Source organism: Lepidochelys olivacea, assembly GCF_965140295.1.
Source record: "Lepidochelys olivacea isolate rLepOli2 genome assembly, chromosome: 21".
NCBI classification, from domain to species: Eukaryota; Metazoa; Chordata; order Testudines; family Cheloniidae; genus Lepidochelys; species Lepidochelys olivacea.
In genome coordinates this window covers 13646856-13667993 of record NC_140431.1, presented here as the reverse complement: position 1 = coordinate 13667993, position 21138 = coordinate 13646856, and the positions used below count along the sequence as shown (strand labels likewise).

At 56.1% G+C, this 21138-nt stretch overlaps 1 protein-coding gene across 2 annotated transcripts in view; it reads left to right on the top strand.

Annotated features, from left to right (window-relative positions):
• Positions 1 to 21138, top strand: part of CACNA1S (calcium voltage-gated channel subunit alpha1 S) — a 92509-nt gene that overhangs the window by 39631 nt on the left and 31740 nt on the right. For both annotated transcript variants that reach the window (XM_084611485.1, XM_084611486.1), the window contains exons 16-28: positions 28 to 97; positions 980 to 1112; positions 1459 to 1588; positions 3758 to 3817; positions 6365 to 6471; positions 7495 to 7582; positions 8001 to 8108; positions 8921 to 8973; positions 11270 to 11416; positions 11649 to 11850; positions 15770 to 15928; positions 16516 to 16626; positions 17907 to 17990. In XM_084611485.1, coding sequence (XP_084467611.1) covers positions 28 to 97; positions 980 to 1112; positions 1459 to 1588; positions 3758 to 3817; positions 6365 to 6471; positions 7495 to 7582; positions 8001 to 8108; positions 8921 to 8973; positions 11270 to 11416; positions 11649 to 11850; positions 15770 to 15928; positions 16516 to 16626; positions 17907 to 17990 — 1452 coding nt within the window. The remainder of the gene's footprint in view (positions 1 to 27; positions 98 to 979; positions 1113 to 1458; positions 1589 to 3757; positions 3818 to 6364; positions 6472 to 7494; positions 7583 to 8000; positions 8109 to 8920; positions 8974 to 11269; positions 11417 to 11648; positions 11851 to 15769; positions 15929 to 16515; positions 16627 to 17906; positions 17991 to 21138) is intronic.

Sequence of the window (21138 nt, the reverse complement as noted above, 5' to 3'; positions counted from 1 at the left end):
CTACTCACCGCTCTCTCTCCTTCTCAGTTAAAAGTGGATGAGTTTGAATCAAACGTTAATGAGATCAAAGACCCCTACCCTTCTGCGGACTTCCCAGGTAAGGCTCTGGCTTGATCCTTGCCTCCAGCCGGAGAGGTGGAGAGAGCGATGGAAAGGGTTGGGGTGGCTGGCAGAGAGAAATCCCATTGGAGGGCTCTGGTCCCAAGAGTGCAGCTCAGCTAGTGGCTTATTATGATGCAGAAGGCCACATGGTTTGTTTCCAGCGGACGCCGAGCTGGAATAAACTCGGTGCAGTTCTCTGCAGCGCTTGGTCTGTGAATGTGGGTGGGGGTGTGGTCAGGGAGTTCTAGCTCTCTCTGGGGGGGATACCAGACTCTGCACATGCCTCTTCCATTGCTTGTGGGGTGTTACTTGCTTCACTGAGGGTCGAGTCCCACTGCCCGCTAGGGGCGCAATAGGAGGCATAAGATGGGGGACCCCCCTCCCCCACATACACACTGAGAGCAATGGGAGCCGGAAGCTGGTTTTGGCCAGGAGGGTTTGAAGTCAGGACGTTGGGTCTCTAATGGCAAGCAGCATCTTGCTCCACAGTGGGATTGTGAGTACCCCCAGGGGCTGAGGGATGCGAGGGGAGCCACAGCCCTTCATCTAACTGTGGTGGCCACACTCTCTCTGCCTGGCATAAAAGGAAACATGGCCAGATGTCATGTTCCTGATCCTTGCATGGAGGGTCAGAGCTGTTCTGCGGACTCACCCTGCTGCTGGACCACAGCGGTCTCATCATCCCCAACTCCGGACTCTGGATGGTTACGAGAACAATCCCTCATTGGCTGCCCAGGACGGAGAGGGGCCAAGGGAACCTTCTCTACCTCTAAGTTTCAGCTTCTGCTAAGTTTTTTGTTTTTGGCTGCTGCTAAGTGAAGGACCCCAACATGCGAGCTCCCCTGACTGTGTTTCCCACTTTCTGGCTGTTCCACAGGTGACGACGAGGAAGATGAGCCCGAAATCCCCCTGAGCCCTCGGCCACGCCCCCTGGCAGAGCTGCAGCTCAAGGAGAAAGCAGTGCCCATGCCCGAAGCCAGCGCCTTCTTCATCTTCAGCCCCACCAACAAGTAGGTGCTGCTTCTCCTCCCATCTGTCCGAAACCCAGCAGTGATCAGCGAGCATAGAACCTGGGACCTCCCGAGGGAGCTACAGCAACTCCTTTAGCTATTGCGGGCTGTTAGAGCCTCTGGAGCCATCTGTGCCCACAAGCTGTCCCGGGGTACAAGCGTGCCGGGCGCACAGAGAGAGGGGTGCCACCCCCGAGACTCACGCAGGGATCTCCCCAGGTGCACCACTCCCCAAGCTCTAGCCTGGGCTGTCACTTAGCCCCCTTGGAGCTGACAATGCTTTGACTGCTGCTTTGCCAGCACAGGAGCGGAGTCTCAGCCTGCCTCCCCTCTCTCCCTTCCCCAGGATCCGAGTGCTGTGCCACCGAATCGTCAACGCCACCTGGTTCACCAACTTCATCCTGCTCTTCATTCTGCTCAGCAGCGTCTCCCTGGCGGCTGAGGATCCCATCCGGCCCGAGTCCTTCAGGAACCAGGTGGCCAGGATGGGGAAAGCAGTTTGAGCCACCAGAAACGTGCAGCTTCAGGGGAGCTGCTTGCCAGGCTATTGCCTTGTGCCCAGGGAGAGTTTGGAACAGCGGCCTGGGAATCAGGACAGCTGGGTTCTCTTCCTGGCTCTGAGAGGGAAGCGTTGTCTAGTGGTTAGATCAGGGGATTGGGAGATGGAACCCCTGGGTTCTATTCCTGGCTTATGGTTAGAGGAGGAAATTCTGACTCGGGACTCCTGGGTTCTGTTCTTGGCTCTGCCAGGAGAGTTGTGGAGTTTTAGAACAACGGTTCAGCATGCCTGTGTCCAAGGAGAGTTTAGTGCGGGGGATAAGGAATCAGGAGGCCTGGGTTCTTTTCCTGGCTCTGGAAGGAAAGCCTGTTCCATGGCTACAGCAGGGGATTCTGGGTTCACATTCCAGCCCTGGCACTAACTTTACTTTGTGGCCTTGGGCAAGTCACTTCCTCTCTGTGCTTCACCATCCCCGTCTATAGCAGAGGGATAATAAAGCTACCCCGTGAGGTTAAATTCATTCCCCGCTGGGAGCTGCTCGGCCCCTGTGGTGGGGGGAGTGGTAGGGATGCCCACAGAGCAGTACATTGCCCTGTGAAGCACTCGGAGACCCCGCAAGTGTGGATGGAGTTATTCATCAGAACTCCACAGCTGGAGGTGGGTCATTGGGCAGGGTGCCGAAGTGCCACCAAGGATCCGCTCTCTCAGGTGCTTGGCTGGCTGGTTCTTGTTCACGTGATCAGGATCCAACCGATCACCATACTTGAGGTCAGGAAGGAGTTTTCCCCCAGCTCACACCAGCTGGCATCTTGGGGCTGGGTGGTTTTGCTTTCCTCTGGGGCACAGCTCACTTGCAAGAACCAGCTGGGGTATGTCTCAATAAAACAACTCCCTGCCTCTGGACTGCCAGCGCAGGTTTCCATGGAGGTAAACTAGGACTGCTCTAAAAAACTGGAATTAGGACTCCTGGCTTCTGCCCCTAGCGCTGCCTCAGTTTCCCCACCTTTAAATTGTCTTGGATTGTAATACTTTGGACGTGTAGTGCCTTTCATCTGAGGACCCCAAAGCACTATCACTAACCTTGTTTTACTCATAGGGAAACTGCGGCCCGGAGAGGGGAAATTACTTGCCCAAGGTCACCCAGCTAGATGCTTACAGAGCTGGGAAAAGAACCCAGAAATCCTGACACCTTAGGCCATGGTCCTTTCCCAGAACCAGGAATTGAACCCAGGAGTCCTGACCCTAAATCACCAGCATTAACCACTAGAACACTGACTGGTGAGGCCACATCTGCAGTATCGTGTCCAGTTTTGGGCCCCCCACTACAGAAGGGATGTGGACAAATTGGAGAGAGTCCAGTGGAGGGCATCAAAAATGATCAGGGGGTTGGGGCACATGACTTACAAGGAGATGCTGAGGGAACTGGGCTTGTTTAGTCTGCAGAAGAGAAGAGTGAGGGGGGATTTGATAGAGGCCTTCAACTACCTGAAAGGGGGTTCCAAAGAGGATGGAGCTCGGCTGTTCTCAGTGGTGGAAGATGACAGAACAAGGAGCAATGGTCTCAAGTTGCATTGGGGAGGTCTAGGCTGGATATTAGGAAAACCTGTTTCACTAGGAGGGTGGTAAAGCACTGGAATGCGTTACCTAGGGAGGTGGTGGAATCTCCTTCCTTAGAGGTTTTTAAGGCCTGGGTTGACAAAGCCCTGGCTGGGATGATTTAGTTGGGGTTGGTCCTGCTTTGAGCAGGGGGTTGGACTAGATGACCTCCTGAGGTCTCTTGTAACCCTGATATTCTATGATTCTATGAACACTCTCCCCTCCCAAAGCTGGGAACAGTAGCTAGGAATCCTGGCTCCTGGGCTCTAACCACTGGACTGCTGTGCTCTGCCAAGGATAGTCCTTTCCTAACTGCGGTGGGGGCTGGGAGGCTTAATTCATTAGTGTCATAAAGACGCTGGCGCGAAAGGAGCAGTCACAGTGCAAAGCATGTATGTATTATTGTTGTATTTATGAATAGCACCAGGGGTGCAGTTTCGATTCAGCGGGCCAGCGTGCCCTCTGTCTGCCAGAGCCCCCGGTTGTAGGACGTTCCAATAACATCCTGTCTCCTGAGTTACCAAAACCTCTCTTTGATTTTTATCTTCAGGTTCTGGGATATTTTGACATCGGCTTCACCTCCGTGTTCACAGTTGAAATAGTCCTGAAGGTGAGTCACACCCCATCTGCCTGGAAACCGTGTGCAGCGATGGGAAACTGCTGATCGGGCCGGAGCAGCGGCAGGAGCCAGCAGTGGCTGCAGTGAATGGGGAATCTTTGATTGAGGCTGCCGCTGCACACAGACAGACACTGGGGGGTTCGCTGGCCAGCCTGTGCCACTTACTGTCACCGCTTGGGGGGCCTCCTAAGTACAGCTGGAACATTTTCCTCAAAACGTTTTTTGTTAGTTTCACCAAAACTGAAATCTGTCATGAACTTGTGTCGATTTTGACAACAATTCCTGCCCCCCCCCCCAAAAAGAAGTTTGGAGTTTTTAAAAATGTTGTTTAGAAGTTGATGTCCTTTCTTTTTTCATTTTTACATTATTTCATACCATGGCAGGAGTAATAGTGCATAATATGTTTCCATCAATACAAACCAGCAACTACCACTCATGAAGGCCCATAATATGCCCTATTACTGTGACAAGTCATAATATAATAGTAGAAATTAGGGCTGTCGATTAATCGCCACTAACGCACACGATTAAATAAAAAAAAAAGAATCGTGATCAATCGCTGGTTTAATCGCACTGTTAATCACTCGAATGCCAATTGACATTTATGAAATATTTGTGGATGTTTTTCTACAGTTTCAAATATACTGATTTCAGTTACAACACAGAATACAAAGTGGACACTGCTCACTTTATATTATTTTTGATTACAAATATTTGCACTGTAAAAATGATAAATAAAAGAACTAGTATTTTTCAGTTTACCTCATACAAGTACGATAGTGCAATCTCTTTATTGTGAAAATGCAACTTACAAATGTAGATTTTTTTTGGTGATGCCAGCTGCAACAGTGCCATGAGAACACTTGTTCTCACTTTCAGGTGACACGGTGAACAAGAAGCGGGCAGCATTATCTCTTGCAAATGTAAACAAGCTTGTTTGTGTGAGTGATTGGCTGAACAAGAAGTAGGACTGAGTGGACTTGTAGGCTCTAAAGTTGTACATTGTTTTATTTTTGAATGCAGTTATTTTTTGTACATAATTCTACATTTTGAAGTTCAACTTTCATGATAAAGAGATTGCACTACAGTACTTGTATGAGGTGAACTGAAAAATACTGTTTCATTTGTTTTTTACACTGCAAATATTTGTAATCAAAAATAAATATAAAGTGAGCACTGTACACTTTGTATTCTGTGTTGCACTTGAAATCAATATATTTGAAAATGTAGAAAACATCCAAAACTATTTAAACAAATGGTCTTCTATGATTGTTTAACAGTGCGATTAGTTTTTTTTAATCTCTTGGCAGCCCTAGTAGAAATATCATTTCAATATTTTCATTTTAAAACTCCTTAAGGGTAGCCGCCACTTAGCGTGGATTGAAACATCTTCTCTTTTCTTTTAGATCAAAGTGTTTCCTGTTTGTGTTGTAATGAAATAGTTTGACATGGGAGTTACAATGCAAACAGGAGACGTTTTGATCTAGAAGAGAAGAGAAGATGTTTCAATGAGTGCTAAGTAGCAGCTGTCCTTAAGTGCTTTAAAAATGGACAGATTAATAGATTCCAAGGCCAGAAGAGACCATTACGATCGTCTGGTTTGACCTACTATGTGACACAAACCGTAGAACATAGAGAAGGCCTTAAGAAAAACATCCCCTCTTGATTTAAAAATGGTCAGTGATGAAGACTCCACCATGACCTTGGGTCAATTGCTTCCATGGTTAATTACCTTCACTGTAAAAAATTTACACCTTATTTCCAATCTGAATTTGTCTAGTGTCAACTTCCAGCCATGGGACTATATTATGCCTTTCTCTGCTAGATTGAAGCATCCGTTATTAAATAGTTAAAATGAAACCAATAGACCAATTAAACGATTGTCATTTTACCACACCAGTAGCCGTAGTGCATGCTACAGACACGTCATGAAATAAAAATAAAAATATTAAACAGAAAAAAGAAATAAAATAAAATAAAACAAAATTTCAACATGTTCCAAAACCAACATTTTTCAAAATTCCCATTTCATGGTATATTTTGAAAAATTTTTTTTTTTTGGTTCCAGTCGGGAACAACACCAAATGATGATGCGTTGAAATTTCCCATGAAACAGAAATGCCGAGTTTTGACCCGCCCTGCTCCTGAGTCCCGCCCTCGATGGAGCAGTCGGAGAAGGCACTGCTGGCCATGCTGTACTGTGGCTGGTTGGTAGCCCCAGGGAAGCATTTGTTTAGTGGCTCTCAGCCCAGTTCCCTGGCCACAGGTGTCTGTGTGAGAAAACCACCATCACAATCGGCAGCTGGGCCAAGAACGGGCTGTGGAGAAGGAACTCCCTGGAGAGACTCCTGTGGGGTGGGGCCGAGGCTCAGTGGTACATGATAAGCTTCCTTTGCTGGGCCTATTCTGAGGATCCAGAGAGGACTTAAGTCTCCAGGGCTCCAGTCTGGCTTCTTTCATGAGCAGCAGTCACTAAAAAGAAAGGGGATCAGAGGTGATCTGCCCCGTTCCCATTAACTCTCCTCTGCTCCCCTTCAGATGACTGCATACGGCGCATTCCTTCACAAGGGGTCCTTCTGCCGGAACTACTTCAACATCCTGGATCTGCTGGTGGTTGCCGTCTCCCTCATCTCCATGGGAATTGAGTAAGCATCTGTTGTAGCAACAGGTCTGCCCATTCAGCCGAGGCTAGGGCATCTGCAGTGCTGCCATCGACGTTGGAAATAGAGACGTAGAATGGGTTAGGCCATTGTATCTTGCCTCCAGCAACGACCAGTAACTGATGCTGCAGATGGTAGGGGTGCACCTGGGCAGACGCAGGGCTGGAGATGGAGGGCGGGGAGTAATTCCCTCCTGATCCCTGTGACAATCAGCCCGTGCCCAGAAGCATGTGAGTTGGGTGATTCCCCTTGCACCAGCATTCATACACTGTTCGGTGCCACAAAGTCATCCAGCCGCACTGTTGGGAGTAAGAAAATAAACAACCCGTGAGAATGGGGAGGAGAGGCGTATGCCACGAATTGGACACGCAAGGGTTTTGTGGGCAGGCACCCACTTCAATCTGGAATTGCCTTCCTCCTCCCCCAAGTTCCTTCAGGACTCCTGGGCTCTGTTCCTCACGGTGGGTGGGAATGTGGCCTAGGGGCGAGGGCTCAGGACAGGGATGTCAGCGATCCTGGGGTCCAGGCCCAATTCTGCTACGGAGGTGCTGTGCACCTGCCAGCCCCTTACAGGAACGGTGGGAAGGGCCCGGAAGTGCTGCTCCTTGGGGAGCTCTGTCAAACCGAGCTGGATTGCTCTGCCCGCCTAGGACACGTGCCAGCCTGTCCCTGCCAGAGCCTGGCTCCAGGCCTGTTCTCCTGCCCTTGCCGCTCTGCACCCCCTGGCCTGCCCCTCTGCCCTCCCCCCGATGCCCCCTCCTGCCCCTGCCGCTCTGCACCCCCCAAGCCTGCCTGTGCAGCACACCCCCAGCCTGCCCCCCCCCCCGGACGCCCCCTCCTGCCCCTGGCGGGTACAGCTCCCCTGCCCATGTTACAGGGGCACAGGTGTCGGCTCTCCCCCGATGCGTCGCTGCCGGCAGGTCTGGCTCCCGCCGGTGTGTGGGAGCTGATTTGTCTGGCCAGACCCCAAGCTGGCTGAGTCACCCCGTCTCCCCCCGCCCACCCCAGGTCCAGCGCCATCTCCGTGGTGAAAATCCTGAGGGTGCTGAGAGTCCTGCGGCCGCTGCGGGCCATTAACCGAGCGAAGGGGCTGAAGGTGAGAGCCAGGCGGGGAGAGGGCGCTCGCGGCACGTGTCACGGGACAAGGGCCCTCCGTCGGGGGCGGCCACGGCCCCCCTCAGATCGGCAACAGGAATCCAGGGCCTGCCAGATCATGGGCCATCTGAGCAGGATCCCAGGGCTCAGGCGACCTGATTTCACTCTCACCCGGCTGTTTCGTTAGGTGTCTGTGGGCAGCTGGGAGGCAGCTGGGAGGCAGCCCATTGGTATTATACTAGGTCCCCCAGCTGCATCTGGAACAGCCACTTCCCCCGCACGCCGGTGAGGTGCCGGGTCCCCCGTCCGGGTTTGGGACGGCCACTTCCCCTGCACACCAGGCACGGCCGGTACCCACAGCAGGTCATGGCGCTGCAGGCCCGGCCCATCTCAGCATTGGCCTCTCTCTCTCTCTCTAGCACGTAGTCCAGTGTGTGTTCGTGGCCATCAAGACCATCGGCAACATTGTGGTTGTCACCACCCTACTGCAGTTCATGTTTGCCTGCATCGGGGTGCAGCTCTTCAAGGTGAGAGCCCCTCCCGGCCAGAACCCAGCGCTGGTATCCCCCAACCCTCCCTGTCCCGGGGAGAGCGGGGTGGAGCTGAGCTCAGGGAAGCACCAGGAAGTGGCTCCCCTTCGTTTCCCATGTCAGAAATTCAGAGGGAGGCCGAGGACCATCCCCTGCCACCAGCACCCTTGGGCATACCAGCATGCTGCAGGCAGAACAGGGCAGTGTATGCATAGTCTATGCCCAAGCAAGGCAGCTCCATGGCCCCATGGGAGCCAGCCAATTTGGGATCTCTTCCCAGCTTTGCCGCTGACCAGCTGGGTGGCCTTGGGTGAGTCCCTTCCCCACCCGTGACTCGGTTTCTCCCTCGCCCGCTCCAGCTCCCCACCGTGTTGCAAGGATCACAGGTGTTTCCTCCTGACCACCCATGGCTCTGCAGGCAGGTCTGTGCTTGTGCTATTGTGCGAACGGATGAGGTCGCTGTGACTCTTCGGCTGGAAGTGCCACGGGTCGCTGCAGCAGTGGTCTGGCCTTCGGGCCCTGCAGGGCTCCTAGGGGTCATCGGTGCTGCTCACTGAGCAGGGAGAGTTGAGGGCTGGCATATCTGGCCGGGCTCTGGGGTGGGGCCCAGGCTCTCATGACCGGCACTAACCAGCCCCCTTTGAGGCTGGAGACGCTGCCCACTGGGTCAGGGCCAAGCCGTGGGGTCAGGCCAGGATGTACGGCAATTGCCAGCAGCTGCCCTTGTCCTTGCTCCCCAGGTCTATCAGTCAGGCCCCCTGGGGTTCACAGCACAATCCCTGATTCTTCTGCTCTCTGCTTAAACCTAGGGGAAGTTTAGCAGCTGTACGGATCCGGCCAAGATGACAGAAGAGGAATGCAGGTAGGCACCCCGTGTCGTCACTGCATGCACATCGCAGCCAGAGCGCAGGGACCGGGGGTATCGTTGCAGAAGGGGGAACTGGTAGGGAAGGTGAGGAAACAGTCCTCGTTTGTTGTCTCTTGTGAGTCTGCTGAGCAGGGGAGGCCAGGCGTGGTTCTCTATGCAGAGCAAAGCCTGCGGTCCAGGGCAGTTTGCTGTAGGGGGCAGAGAGCCGAGGGTAGTGTTGAATGGCCAGGGCCAAGGAGGAGTTGGGCTCGTAAGCCAGAAGAAGGCCAGGCCAACAGTTAGGCACTAGCAGGGTTGCCAGGTGTCAGGTTTTCGACTGGAGCACCTGGTTGAAAAGGGACCCTGGCAGCTCTGGTCAGTACGGCCAAGCAGGCCATTAAAAGTCCGGTCAGCAGCACAATGGGGATAAGTCAGGCTCCCTGCCTGCTTTGGCTCCTGGAAGCAGTGGCATATCCCCCCTTCGGCTCCTACGTGTAGGGGCAGCCAGGCAGCTCTGCATGCTGACCCTGCCCCAAGTGCCAGCTCTGCAGCTCCCATTGGCTGGAAACCATGGCCAATGGGAGCTGCAGGGGCGGTGCCTGCAGATGGGGCAGTGTGCAGAGCCCTCTGGCCACGCCTCCACATAGGAGCCATGGGTGGGGACATGCAGCTGCTTCTGGGAGCTGCTTGAGGTAAGCACTGCCCAGAGCCAGAACCCCTGACCCCCTCCCATGCCCTAACCCCCACCCCAGCCCTGATCCCCCTCACGCCCTCCAAACTCCTCAGTTCCAGCCCAGAGCACCCTCCTGCACCCCCAACCCCTCAGACCCAGCTCCACCCCAGAGTCTGCATCCCCAGCCAGAGCCCTCAAACCCCCTGCACCTGAACCCCCTGCCCAGAGCCCCCTCCCGCACCTTGAACCTCTCATTTCTGGCCCCACCCCAGAACACACACCCCCAACCCAGAGCCAATACCCTCTCCTGCCCCCCAGTCTCAGCCCGCAACCCCCTCCCATACTCTGAACCCCTCGGCTCCATCCCCCAGCCCGGAGCCCCTCCTGCACCTCAAACCCCTCATTTCTGGCCCCACCCCAGAACCCGCATCCCCAGCTGGAGCCCTCACCCCCTCTTGCACCCCTGCCCCAGCCTGGTGAAATGAGCGAGAGAGTGAGGATGGGGAGAGCGAGTGACAGAGGGAGTGAGCAGGGGCCAGGGCAGGGCAGGGCTGTTCGGTTTTGTGTGAGTGGAAAGTTGGTAGCTCTAAGCTTGGACCTGTCTTGTGGTTTATGGAACGACCTGGAAAAGCTCTTTCAGGTCTTCTTCACTCATCCTCAAAAGCAGGAGCAGAAGATGGCAGCCCCCAGGCATGGGTGCTGGGTATAAGAGGCTAGAGGGGGCTAAACCTCCCCAAACAGCCGGCCCACCACCTTTGGAATGCACCGCCGCCGAAAGGGTGGGTGCCCCAGCCATGGCCCTGCCCGCACTCCACCCCGAGCTCCCGCTCATCCTCTTCCCTCGAGGCTCTGCCTCTTCCTGTCCCCGGTCCACTTGCAGGGGAGCCTCGAGGGAGGGGGTGAAGAGACACGTGCACGCGTGAGGGGTGAGCTGCCAGAAGCCGGCGGGCAGGCAGGGGGACCCCAGGGGAGGGGGCGAAGAGGCGTGGGTGGGGAGGTGAACGAGTGGGGCAGGGGCAGGGGCGGGGCCACAGTCTGGGCACACGCAGCCTCCCCCAACGGTGGAGTCACATGCCACCCATGCCCCCAGGTGTTTGTCACCTTTGCTGGTCCCCTTTTGGGCACCTTGGCGGGTGGAGTATGTGTCTGGGTGTATAGGGGGCTGGGACGGTGCTGCCCTGGGGCACGAGTCTCCTTGGCTGGGGAAGGGCAGAGCTCATCCTGAATGGCAGGAGCATGTGATGGGATTTGCCAACTAATCCCAGGTATTCCGGGGAGAGGCACCAAGGGTGGATCTTGGTGAGGATGCTGGGCGGGTCGTAGAGGTGTTGTAGCCCTGGCGTCTGCAGGTGATCCTTCCTCAGCACACCCTGATTGCATGAGTGCTGATTCCTGTTATTGTCAGCACTCGCCTACTCGGCCATGGCACTTGTGGCCACCCGCACTGGCCTCTGGCCTCCTGCAGCTGTGAGTTCCCTAGGTTGATTTGGTGAGATAGCACCGTGCTCTGAGCAGTAGGGAGTCTTCAGCAGGTGGGCGTGTGTGTGTGTCATGGGCAAGGGGACTGGAGCATTTCTGGGCCCAGTTCCCCTCTCGCTCACCCCTTGTCTGTAAATGTGGCGTCGGCTCCCGTTCCAGAGGCTACTTCATCCTGTACGTGGACGGCAGCCCCACACAGCTAGAGCTGCGCCCACGCGAGTGGGTACACAACGACTTCCACTTCGACAACGTCCTCTCAGCCATGATGTCGCTCTTCACCGTCTCCACCTTCGAGGGCTGGCCGCAGTGAGTCCACCACGGGGGGAGCGCGCAGCATGGGGGCTGCACGGGGGAGATCCCAGCGCCCCTCTGGCGCTGCTGCCCAGCTGGGGAATGCCACGTGAGGGGACTTTTCCCGATGGTGGAGAGAGGGGTCAGTGCAGTCGAAGGGGCTGCAGCTGTCTGGGATGTCCTGACCGCTCTGCCTTAGCTCGCCTGGATGGAGGCCCCACCCCGTGCTCTCTGCTGCTCCCCACAGGCTGCTGTACAAGGCCATCGACACCCACACTGAGGACATGGGCCCCATCTACAACTACCGGGTGGAGATCGCCATCTTCTTCATCATCTACATCATCCTCATCGCCTTCTTCATGATGAACATCTTCGTCGGCTTCGTCATCGTCACCTTCCAGGAGCAGGGCGAGAGCGAGTACAAGAACTGCGAGCTGGACAAGAACCAGGTACTCCCCATGGAATCCCCCCCACGGAACCTCCCCCTGAGGCCCCAGTCTCCTCCCACCCCAACCCCCATGACCTGGGTATCCCCAGGTTCCAGGGATGCCCAGGCTCTGGGGGCAAGGAGCCAGTTGTACCAGAGCTAGGTGCCAGGGCCCATACGTGGCTGAGCGTGCGGGATGAGTGCCAGCCGGACAAGAGCCCAAGCTGGGTGTGAGCTAGGCAAGGCCGAGGTGCAGGGGACCCCAGGCAGGTGAGGCCGGGAGCCCAGGCATGAGGGTGCATCCAAGCTGCAGAGGTGAAAGATGAGATCCCCAGTTCTTCTGTGCCTCTCTCCGTTTGCTCTCGGACACCTGCATTGACACATCCAGGCTTGGCCACCAGGCCAGGAGCCCAGGATGGTTCCCCTAAGCTGGGCTGCACCAGCCACTGACTAGCTGTGACGGAGTGAGACTCACCACCGTGGCGCCTCCTGCTGGCCGTTCTGGAATTACCTCAAGTCCTTCTAAGAGGCGGCCTCCTCCGGTGGTGTCTCGCTCGCTGTTACTCCCGCTTTGGTGCACTCTGTGACCTGTGTCACTTCCTCAGACCACAGCGTCCTCTTCTGGGCACAGCCCGCTGGCTGGGCCCCTGTCCGCTGTCTCCCCCCACTTTCGGGGGGACTGGCAGTCTATAGCCCAGCCACTCGCCTCAGTGGCCTGCTGCAGTCACCAGTCTAGTCCCTTGGTCCAGGGGCAAACTGTAGTCGGTGTGGGCCACTTCCCTCAGGGCAAGTGAGGGGTAGCCCTCACACCTTGTTTGCCATTCCTCCAGGGCCTCAGTCTGGCCGCGGTCAGCCAGAAGCTCCTTCTGCTCTGCTACGCTACGCTACGCTGCCCAGCACTGCTCTAGCCACGGTGCTCCTAGGCAGCCAGTCCTTCTCCCTAGCAGGCCAGGGAGAGACTGCCCTCTGCTCTCTTGAGCAGCCCTTTATATGTGGCCCCTGCTGGCCCTGATTGGCCACTGCATCAAGCCAACTCCCGATTGGCTCGCTTAGTGAGCCCTCCTCTAATGGACGGGTTCTGGGCAGGCTCCCTCTGGCCTGCTTTAACCCTTCCTCCCTGTGTGGGGCAGCTGCCCCACCACACTAGTGTATTGGCTATGTGGGAGCGGCACAGTATCGCCCCTTTGGGCTGCAGTGGGGGCCTGCCCCAAGACAGTGGGGTGACCAGACGTTCTGATAAAACCGGGACTGTCCCGATATTTAACTCTCTGTCCCGCGTCCCGACTGATGTATGATCGGGACCCCATTTGTCCCAGTATTGTAGGGCTGCCAGGCCTCTGGTTGGTGCAGAGCTGGCAGGCTCCCTACCCAGACGGCTAGTGGTAACATCTCCCTCTGGGTCCTAGGTGCAGGGACGGCCAGGGGGGCTCTTCGCACTGCCCCGGCCATGAGCGCCGGCTCTGCAGCTCCCATTGGCTGGGAACTGCGGCCAATAGGAGCTGCTGGGGTGGCACCTCTGGGCGAGGCAGTGCAGAGAGCCACCTAGCCGCGCCTTTGCCTAGGAGCCAGAGGGAGATATTGTCACTTGTGGGGAGCCGCCTCTGGTAGGTGCCGCCCGGAGCCCACACTCCTGCCCCAGCCCTGAGCCCCCTCCCACATCCAAACTCCCTCCCAGTGTCAGCACCCCGAATCCCCCTCCTGCACCCTACCCCATGCACCAGCCCTGTGACCATCTCTTGTGGCGGGGGCCATGCGCCCCCGACCTGCAGCTTGCAGAGGGGGCCGGAGCCAAGGATGTGCACCTCTCTCGCAGCTTCCTAGGGCTGTGCACCCTCCTCCCCGGTGTGTCCCCACCATGTGTCCTGATATTTTACTCTTGCGATCTGGTCACCCTACAAGTCAGTGACTGGCGGTGGCCTGCCAACAAGGGGTGGCGGTGGGCTGGGGAGCCCCCTCGGGAGTGGGACTTGCTGCTCCCTTTAAAAAGGTGCAGAAAATGCTCCCACCATTGCACGGTGGCCTTGCAGCTGGGCCCCAGCCACACCCCATGAGGGACATCCGGCTTTCCTGATGGTGCTAGTCCCCGCCACGACTGTCATGCGGGATTCACGCTGCCCCCTGTGCCCTCTCCCCCCCGCCCCCGCAAGGAAAGCTAGAATATGGCCCTATATGGCCCATTCCTGCAAGGGGCTCAGGCTTCCTACATGGACTGCGGGCGAAACCAGACAGTCACTTCGCTCTTGAATGAACTTGCACCGAGCCAAGACCGAAACAGCCAGAGACCTGCAGGCGAGCCCCTCTCACAAAGCAAACCCTGCGTCTCAGACCTCTCTGTCCTCGTCCTGAGGAAACCTGCAGCGCACCTTCCACAGACAAACCTGGGAGCTTCAACTCATCGCTTTGCTAAACACTGAAATCATGGACTCAGCAGAGACATTGGCTTGTGACAGCCACCTGTAAGCAACTGCCACCGACGGGGCCGCAGGCGGTCAGGCCTAGTGGTGGCAGCGAGAGTTCGTCCTACCAGTTAGAGCTGGGTCTGGGGAGGGCAAAGTCCAGGAAAGGAGCCAAGAGTCAGAAGCCAAATGCCAGAGTCGAAGGGTAAACTGGCATTGTCAGCCACAGGCAGAGCTGGGGATCGAAGCCAGAAATATGAAGCTGGAGGGGAGCAGGGAGTGGAACAAGAGCAAGTGCTGCTGTGGGCCTGGTACCTGCCCAACAGCCCCTGACCTGCGGTGGGGGCCGGGCTTAGACCCGTCAGGGGCTGTGACCTCTCTGTCAGTTCCAAGCTATGCAGCTAGGCTCACTGATTGCTTTGCAGCGAAGTTAGTCAGGGAGCAGGCCAGCCGCGGGTCCTAGCTGGTCTGATCCCTGACAGCACCCCGCTTCTTTTAGGGTCGCCTCCCTGGAGCCCTTGGGCCGGGTTTCTTGGGGAACCCACAGGAGGTCCAGGACATGGACGTATTCCAGGGATTCCCGCAAATGTTCTTCTAGGCCACATCCCTCCCCATCACTCAGCTGTTGGAGTCGTCCCTGGACTCGACGGGAGTCTCGAATCTGCTGGCCCATGCATTCCTCTTGGCCCTGCCCAGTTATTGGCGGAGGGGGAGGAGTAGTGTGGTGTGGGAAGGGATTCTCGGTGAAAGGTTTCAGGAGGGAGATGTGGAACAACGGGTGGAACTTGAGGGATTCTGGCAGCTGCAATCAAAAGGTTACCGGGTCAAGTGGTTCCATGATCACAAATGGCCCTAAGGACTTGTGGTCCAGCTTCTCAGACAGATGCGTGGGTCCCAGGTCCTGAGCACCCGGGGTTGTTATGGGTCTCATGGCCCAATGTACAAGAACAGGTGACCTGGGCCAGAAGGGGCCAAGAGCAGAACGCCGAAGCGATTGCTGGTAACCGTGCACCAGGGCAGCCTGGAGTCAGAGAGGGGCAGAAATGTTTCAGCACAACAACTGTCCTATGGAAAATGCTGATGTTGAAAACGTGTCCATTTTGATGAAATATCATTTAGAACCCCACTCCCGCAATGCAGGGTTGTGCTCACGTCAGCCATTCAGCCATTTTCTGAATGGAATCTTTGGGGGTTTGATTTTTCATTTTGAAACAAACTATCGATTGAAGCCCACGAAGCTCGACGGCGGCGGGAAACATTCCTGTTTTCTCAGAGCAAAACGTTTCGATGGGTCCCAAAACGAAACTTGCGTTTCACGGGAACTTTCAAATTTTTTTTGTTTTCAGAACTCGGGGGGGGGAATGCTCAAAATCACAGGATTTCCTGCGCAATGAGCGAAATCTGGTCTGGCCTGGCTCGGCAGCGAGGAGGGGCTGGGAGCGGGGCTGGAGGTTTTTACAGCTGGGAGTGTTTCGTGATTGCCCACAGTACCACCTCTGCTTCACGGGCGTCAACGCTCGACCGTTTCCCTCCTCTCGCCCGCAGCGACAGTGTGTCCAGTATGCGCTGAAAGCCCGCCCGCTGAGACGCTACATCCCTAAGAACCCCTATCAGTACCAGATCTGGTATGTGGTGACCTCTTCCTACTTCGAGTACCTCATGTTCTTCCTGATCATGCTGAACACCATCTGCCTGGGCATGCAGGTGAGGATGGAGCAAAGCGAACACCCTCGCTGTAGGGTGGGAACCTTTGATCCGCTGTCCACGGGGCGGGGGGGTGTCCGAGACCACCCGGCTCTTGGCAGCAGGCTAGCAAGCCATCAAAGTGAGACTCAGGCTTTGCCACTGGTCTGGTGCCCTTGGATATCTGGGTTTGGATCTTGGCTTGGGATACGTCATGCAGTTCAGCAACACTGCTCCAGGGAGGCCCCTCCTATGGAAAAGCCGGGGGTGCTGTAGGTGAGGCGGGAGGGACCGTGGCACAGCTGTGCATGGGTGTGGGGACGCCCGGGGCTGCGGATCAGGAATCAGGAACATCTATGGAGCTGTGGGGCAGGACCCAGGGCTGGAACAGGGAGGGGGCTATGGGGCAGGACTTAGACGCATTGGCAGAGCTGTTTGTGGAATGGGGGAAAGCATCACAACTTCTGCTCACATTCCTACCCTGACAGAGCTCTAGGTTTGTATGTCGGTCCCAGGCTCTCGCATCTGGTCCAGAATCTGAGACCCCAGCCCCATACCTGCTCCCCATAGCCCAGTGAGCTAACCTGTGCCTCTTCCTGGCTCCCCAGCACTACAATCAGTCAGCTGAGATGAACTACATTTCGGACAACTTGAACGTGGTCTTCACCATCCTCTTCACCGTGGAGATGTTCCTCAAGCTCCTGGCCTTTAAAGCCAAGGTGAGTGTGAGGTGAAAGTCTGGGGGGCATGAGTCTGGAGAGGGGTGGGGGTGCATAACGTGACCGGGATGTGGGCAGCCGTGCCCAGTGGTTGGAGCAGGAGTTGGTAGCCAGGAGTCAGATCCCAAGGGTCAGAACCGAGTTACCTGGGGTGAGACAAGGCAGGAGCTGTCACAGCCGTGGGCAAATGCTTTGAGTAGCCACTGGGCTACTGCCGCTGGGCTTAGGAGCCTGTTCGCTGGCTCTTCCCATCTCCCGGGCGCGGTATCCGTCAGCAGCCTGCTGCTCGTTGGGTTGCCTGGAGGCTGGCTCTGCTGCAGGCCCCGATTCCGGACTTGGGTGAGGGTGCGAGTCTGGATAGGGTCCCGGGGGTGTGACTCTGGAGGAGGGCAGGGGCTTACCCCAAGCGGTGGGCATGGCATTTCCTCCCCACGCAGCGTCCCGGGAACACAATCCCCTCGGAGCCTGGGGCTGAGGACCTGGCAGCTCCTGAGGGGAGGAGCAGGGCCAGTGCAGGCCACAAGGGGGAGCCCTTCCTCCAGCTACCTGCTCGCCCAACACCCCCGCCCAAACCCCGCTGCTCTCCCTGTCCTGGGTGTCTCTCCAATGGGGGTGGGAGGCTAGTGGCCCTCCCTGGAGCTCTTCTGACCCCCCATCAAACCAGGCTTAAGTGTGAGCGGCCCTGTGAGAGCCCCTGAGCCTCCCGCCACCGCAGCCACTGAGCCAGGTGAGAGGCGAGGCAGAGCCCCCCTCTGCCCTGCCCTGCAGGTGTGTCCCCGATGCCCACTGAGAGACGGCCGCTCACCTCCGTGGTCCCCGTCAATGTGCCCAGAATAAGCATCGGCACCAATCAGCTGGGAAGGTCTGACCCCAGGAGCTAAGTGGGTGCTGGGTTCTGCCATGCCAGCGGATAAGAGTGGACATGGAATTAGCTCAGGGTCAAACCCCTACATAGCACCGTGCTCGGCACGGTATCCATAGGAAGGGCGATCTGAATCCAAGCTCCGCAGTGCTCTCTCCATCTCGGGGCATGGGGGGCAGCCTCCCCCCGCTGGCTGTATTTTATGTGGGCAAATGGAGACCCTCCCTCTGGCGCGGTGAGTGGGTCAGCTGTTTGCAAGGGACAAAGCGCGCCTCGCTCAGGAATGGCAAGTCTCCGCCGCAGGGAGTTGATAACCCCCCAAGAGGAATCTCCCCTGCCTGACCCTCAGCTCCTTCCTTTTCTTTCCCCCTGTTCTGCCCCCCTGTCGTCCCCCCGTGATTGCTCTCTCCAATCTCAGGGCTATTTCGGTGACCCCTGGAACGTCTTTGATTTCCTCATCGTCATCGGGAGCATCATTGACGTCATCCTGAGCGAGATCGATGTAAGTGCCGCGGTGGGGGGGGGGGGCGGGAACGTGTCCGAGAGCATGGGCAGGATGCTGATGTCACGGCAGTGACGACCTTGGCAGGCTGCCAGCATCCCACTGTCACGTGGGAGGCCTGGGTTCCTGCAGGACTGTGCGGAGCGACCTGGGCTGGGCAGGAGGAGACTGGGGCAGGGGCTTGGGCATGTGGGTTAACCTTCTCTCTGTTTAAGAGCTGGTGCTGACAGGCTCTCTCCTCAGCCATTACATAGCCCCGGTGGACGCGCCCCCTCCTCCCAGCCTCAGTGGCCCTCACCCCACCCCTCCTCCTGAATCTGCCTGCAGAGGTACCCTGTGGAAACTGCCCTTGTCCTGGGACAGAACCAGAACCTCAAGCTGACTCCGTAGTGACATATGCCAGTGCTCCCCAGAGGCTGCACCCCCGCCGTGCCCTGCCCATGTTCTTTAACCACATGCCCAGATGGCTAGCAATCAGCTCACTTTCCTGAGATCACCATAGAGATGGCTGAAAGAGTTCCCCTTGCCTCATGGTCCCTATAAGAAGTTTCTGCCCTGCGCTTTGTGCGGGTCAGGCGTCATTTCAGTGACTTGCTGGGTGTGCTTGGAGTGTGTCATCGTGTATGATGATTGCCACATATACCCGGTGCCTACTCTGTATATGTGTGCCTGTATATCCAATATACACCGGCGTATATTCGGGATATACCGCCTACATGATACCACACGTGTACGCTGCAGTGTGTGTGTACCGGGCAGCCTGCATACAGGAGCATTGTCCAAGAGGCGTGCTGGAACTGCACGAAGCATTGCTGGGAGCTGTGGGCCCGGTTGCTGGCACGTGGCACGGAAACACATCGGGTGTGCGGTGCGTACCGTGAACCCAGCTGTAGTTGTAGAAGTAGCTTGAGAAGTGAGCACTTCAGTGGGGTTGACACGTCCTCACTAATAAAAAGGCCCATCCAGTAGTCACTGCAGCGTGTCCCCGCTCTCTGTGCTGTGTCCCAGAGTAGCACTTAGCCATTCCCCCGCATCTGAGAGTGAACCATCGGCAAGGAGGTCCGGCCCGGAGGAGATGAAGTGTCATCCTCTCCTGTTCTCGGGCACAGCTTCCCAGCCCCAGTGCACACCGGTCCCGCAAGGTGGATTGCCATCTCTGCAGCCCAGAGGAGCGCTCTGGCTGGCTCCATTCTCCTGGGGCGACCGCACTGGCTGTCTCCTCAGTGAGCGAGGTGCCGAACTCCAGGGAACAGGACTCCTCGGAGCTGCCCCTGACTGGGTATTGGGTCATTGGCTCCATTCCCATGTCACCACCAGCTAACGGAAACCAAAAGCCCCCCTGAGCAGGACTGCCGCCCCGGACAGAGATGGCTTTAGTGACCAGCACCGTGGCAGCCCCTCTGTTTTTTCACCATTCCTAGCCAGCACGAAGGAGAAACCCATTAGGGAGCTTGCAGAGGTCCTCAAATGCCTGCTAATTTGGGCAGTTGCCAGCTCCTGTCAGGAGTTCCAGGCAGAGCAGCAGCTGCCAGCCCCTTTCCCCAGTCACTGAGCTGCCATTGAGTGGGGCCTTGAAACACTTCCTGGGCTGCTGTGTCCTTCCCAGCAGTACTCAGCTGCGAGGGCACCTGGGCTTCAGATCCCATTGTTGCTTGGGAAGGGAGTTACTGGAGCTCTGGGCTCCCCCTGGAAAGAGCTTTGCATTCAGTGGGTATTGAGAAACACTAACGGGTTGGGCATGTTGCCCAAATCACCCCACGTCCCCTCCTCCAACAAGAGACATCAGGGCTGTTTTTTGGTCTCTTTCCAGAGGGTTCACTTGGCCACCCCAAGATCCCCCCTCCTCGTTTTCCCCTTGACATCGCTCCCACGCGCGCACCTTGACAGCCCCCCTCATGGCCACAATTGAAGATCCAGGGGTGAGGGGAGATCTTCTCTCTGGCCACCAGGAGCTAAGGGACCAAGAGGAGAACTTAGTTCTAGGGACCGTGCTGGAGATTTTGGTTGGGGGGAACTAGGCTCAGTGAAGCTGGGCATGTAGCTGGAGAACATCAACCCCACTTGGTAAGTATTCCTCTCTGCCCGCCATTGGCAGCTGGAGTTTCTGAGTCATTGCCCATCAGGGTATGTGTTTGCACCTGTCTCACCTGGAGTCTGTAGCCTTGTCTGCTCTGGACAGTGCTGGCATGAAGCATTGCTTGAGCAATTGCTTAGGGCTCCAAGCAGCTGATGGGGGCTTGTCATAAATATAAAGGGAAGGGTAAACACATTTAAAATCCCTCTTGGCCAGAGGGAAAACCCTTTCACCTGTAAAGGGTTAAGAAGCTACGATAACCTCGCTGGCACCTTACCAAAATGACCAATGAGGAGACAAGATACTTTCAAAGCTGGAGGGGGCGAGAAACAAAGTTTCTCTGTCTGTGTGGGTTTTTTTCTGCCTCTTTCGCTGCCTCCATTTCTTTGTCCTTTGCCTCCATAGCTCTCCTGGGGGCAGCCTCTAGGGCTTTTTCTGCCTCTTTCGCTGCCTCCAGTCCGGTTAACTCCAATTTGTGTTGTACCTTGGTTACAGAACCAAGCAGAGACAAAAAAAGCAGAACCAAGCAGAGACAAAAAAAGCTCTAACTGCTTTCAGCTGAAAACCTGCTTTCCAGGAGCCCAAAGGGGAAAAAAATGTCCTTTTTAAAATCTGTGCTTCTTGTTCAAAAAATCTCAAATTGATCTCAAAATGATTTCAAGTTAATCCCACCGCTCTGCCACCATGTCAAGGTTCCTTCCCCTCTCTGAACTCTAGGGTACAGATGTGGGGACCTGCATGAAAACCCCCTAAGCTTATTTTTACCAGATTAGGTTAAAACTTCCCAAAGGTACAAACTATTTTACCTTTTGCCCTTGGATTTTATTGCTGCCACCACCAAGCATCTAACAAATATATAACAGGGAAAGAGCCCGCTTGGAAACGTCTTTCCCCCCAAAATCCTCCCCAAACCCTACACCCCTTTTCCTGAGGAAGGCTTGATAAAAATCCTCGCCAATTTGCATGTTGCAGGTGAACACAGACCCAAACCCTTGGATCTTAAGAACAATGAAAAAGCAATCAGGTTCTTAAAAGAAGAATTTTAATTGAAGAAAAAGTAAAAGAATCACCTCT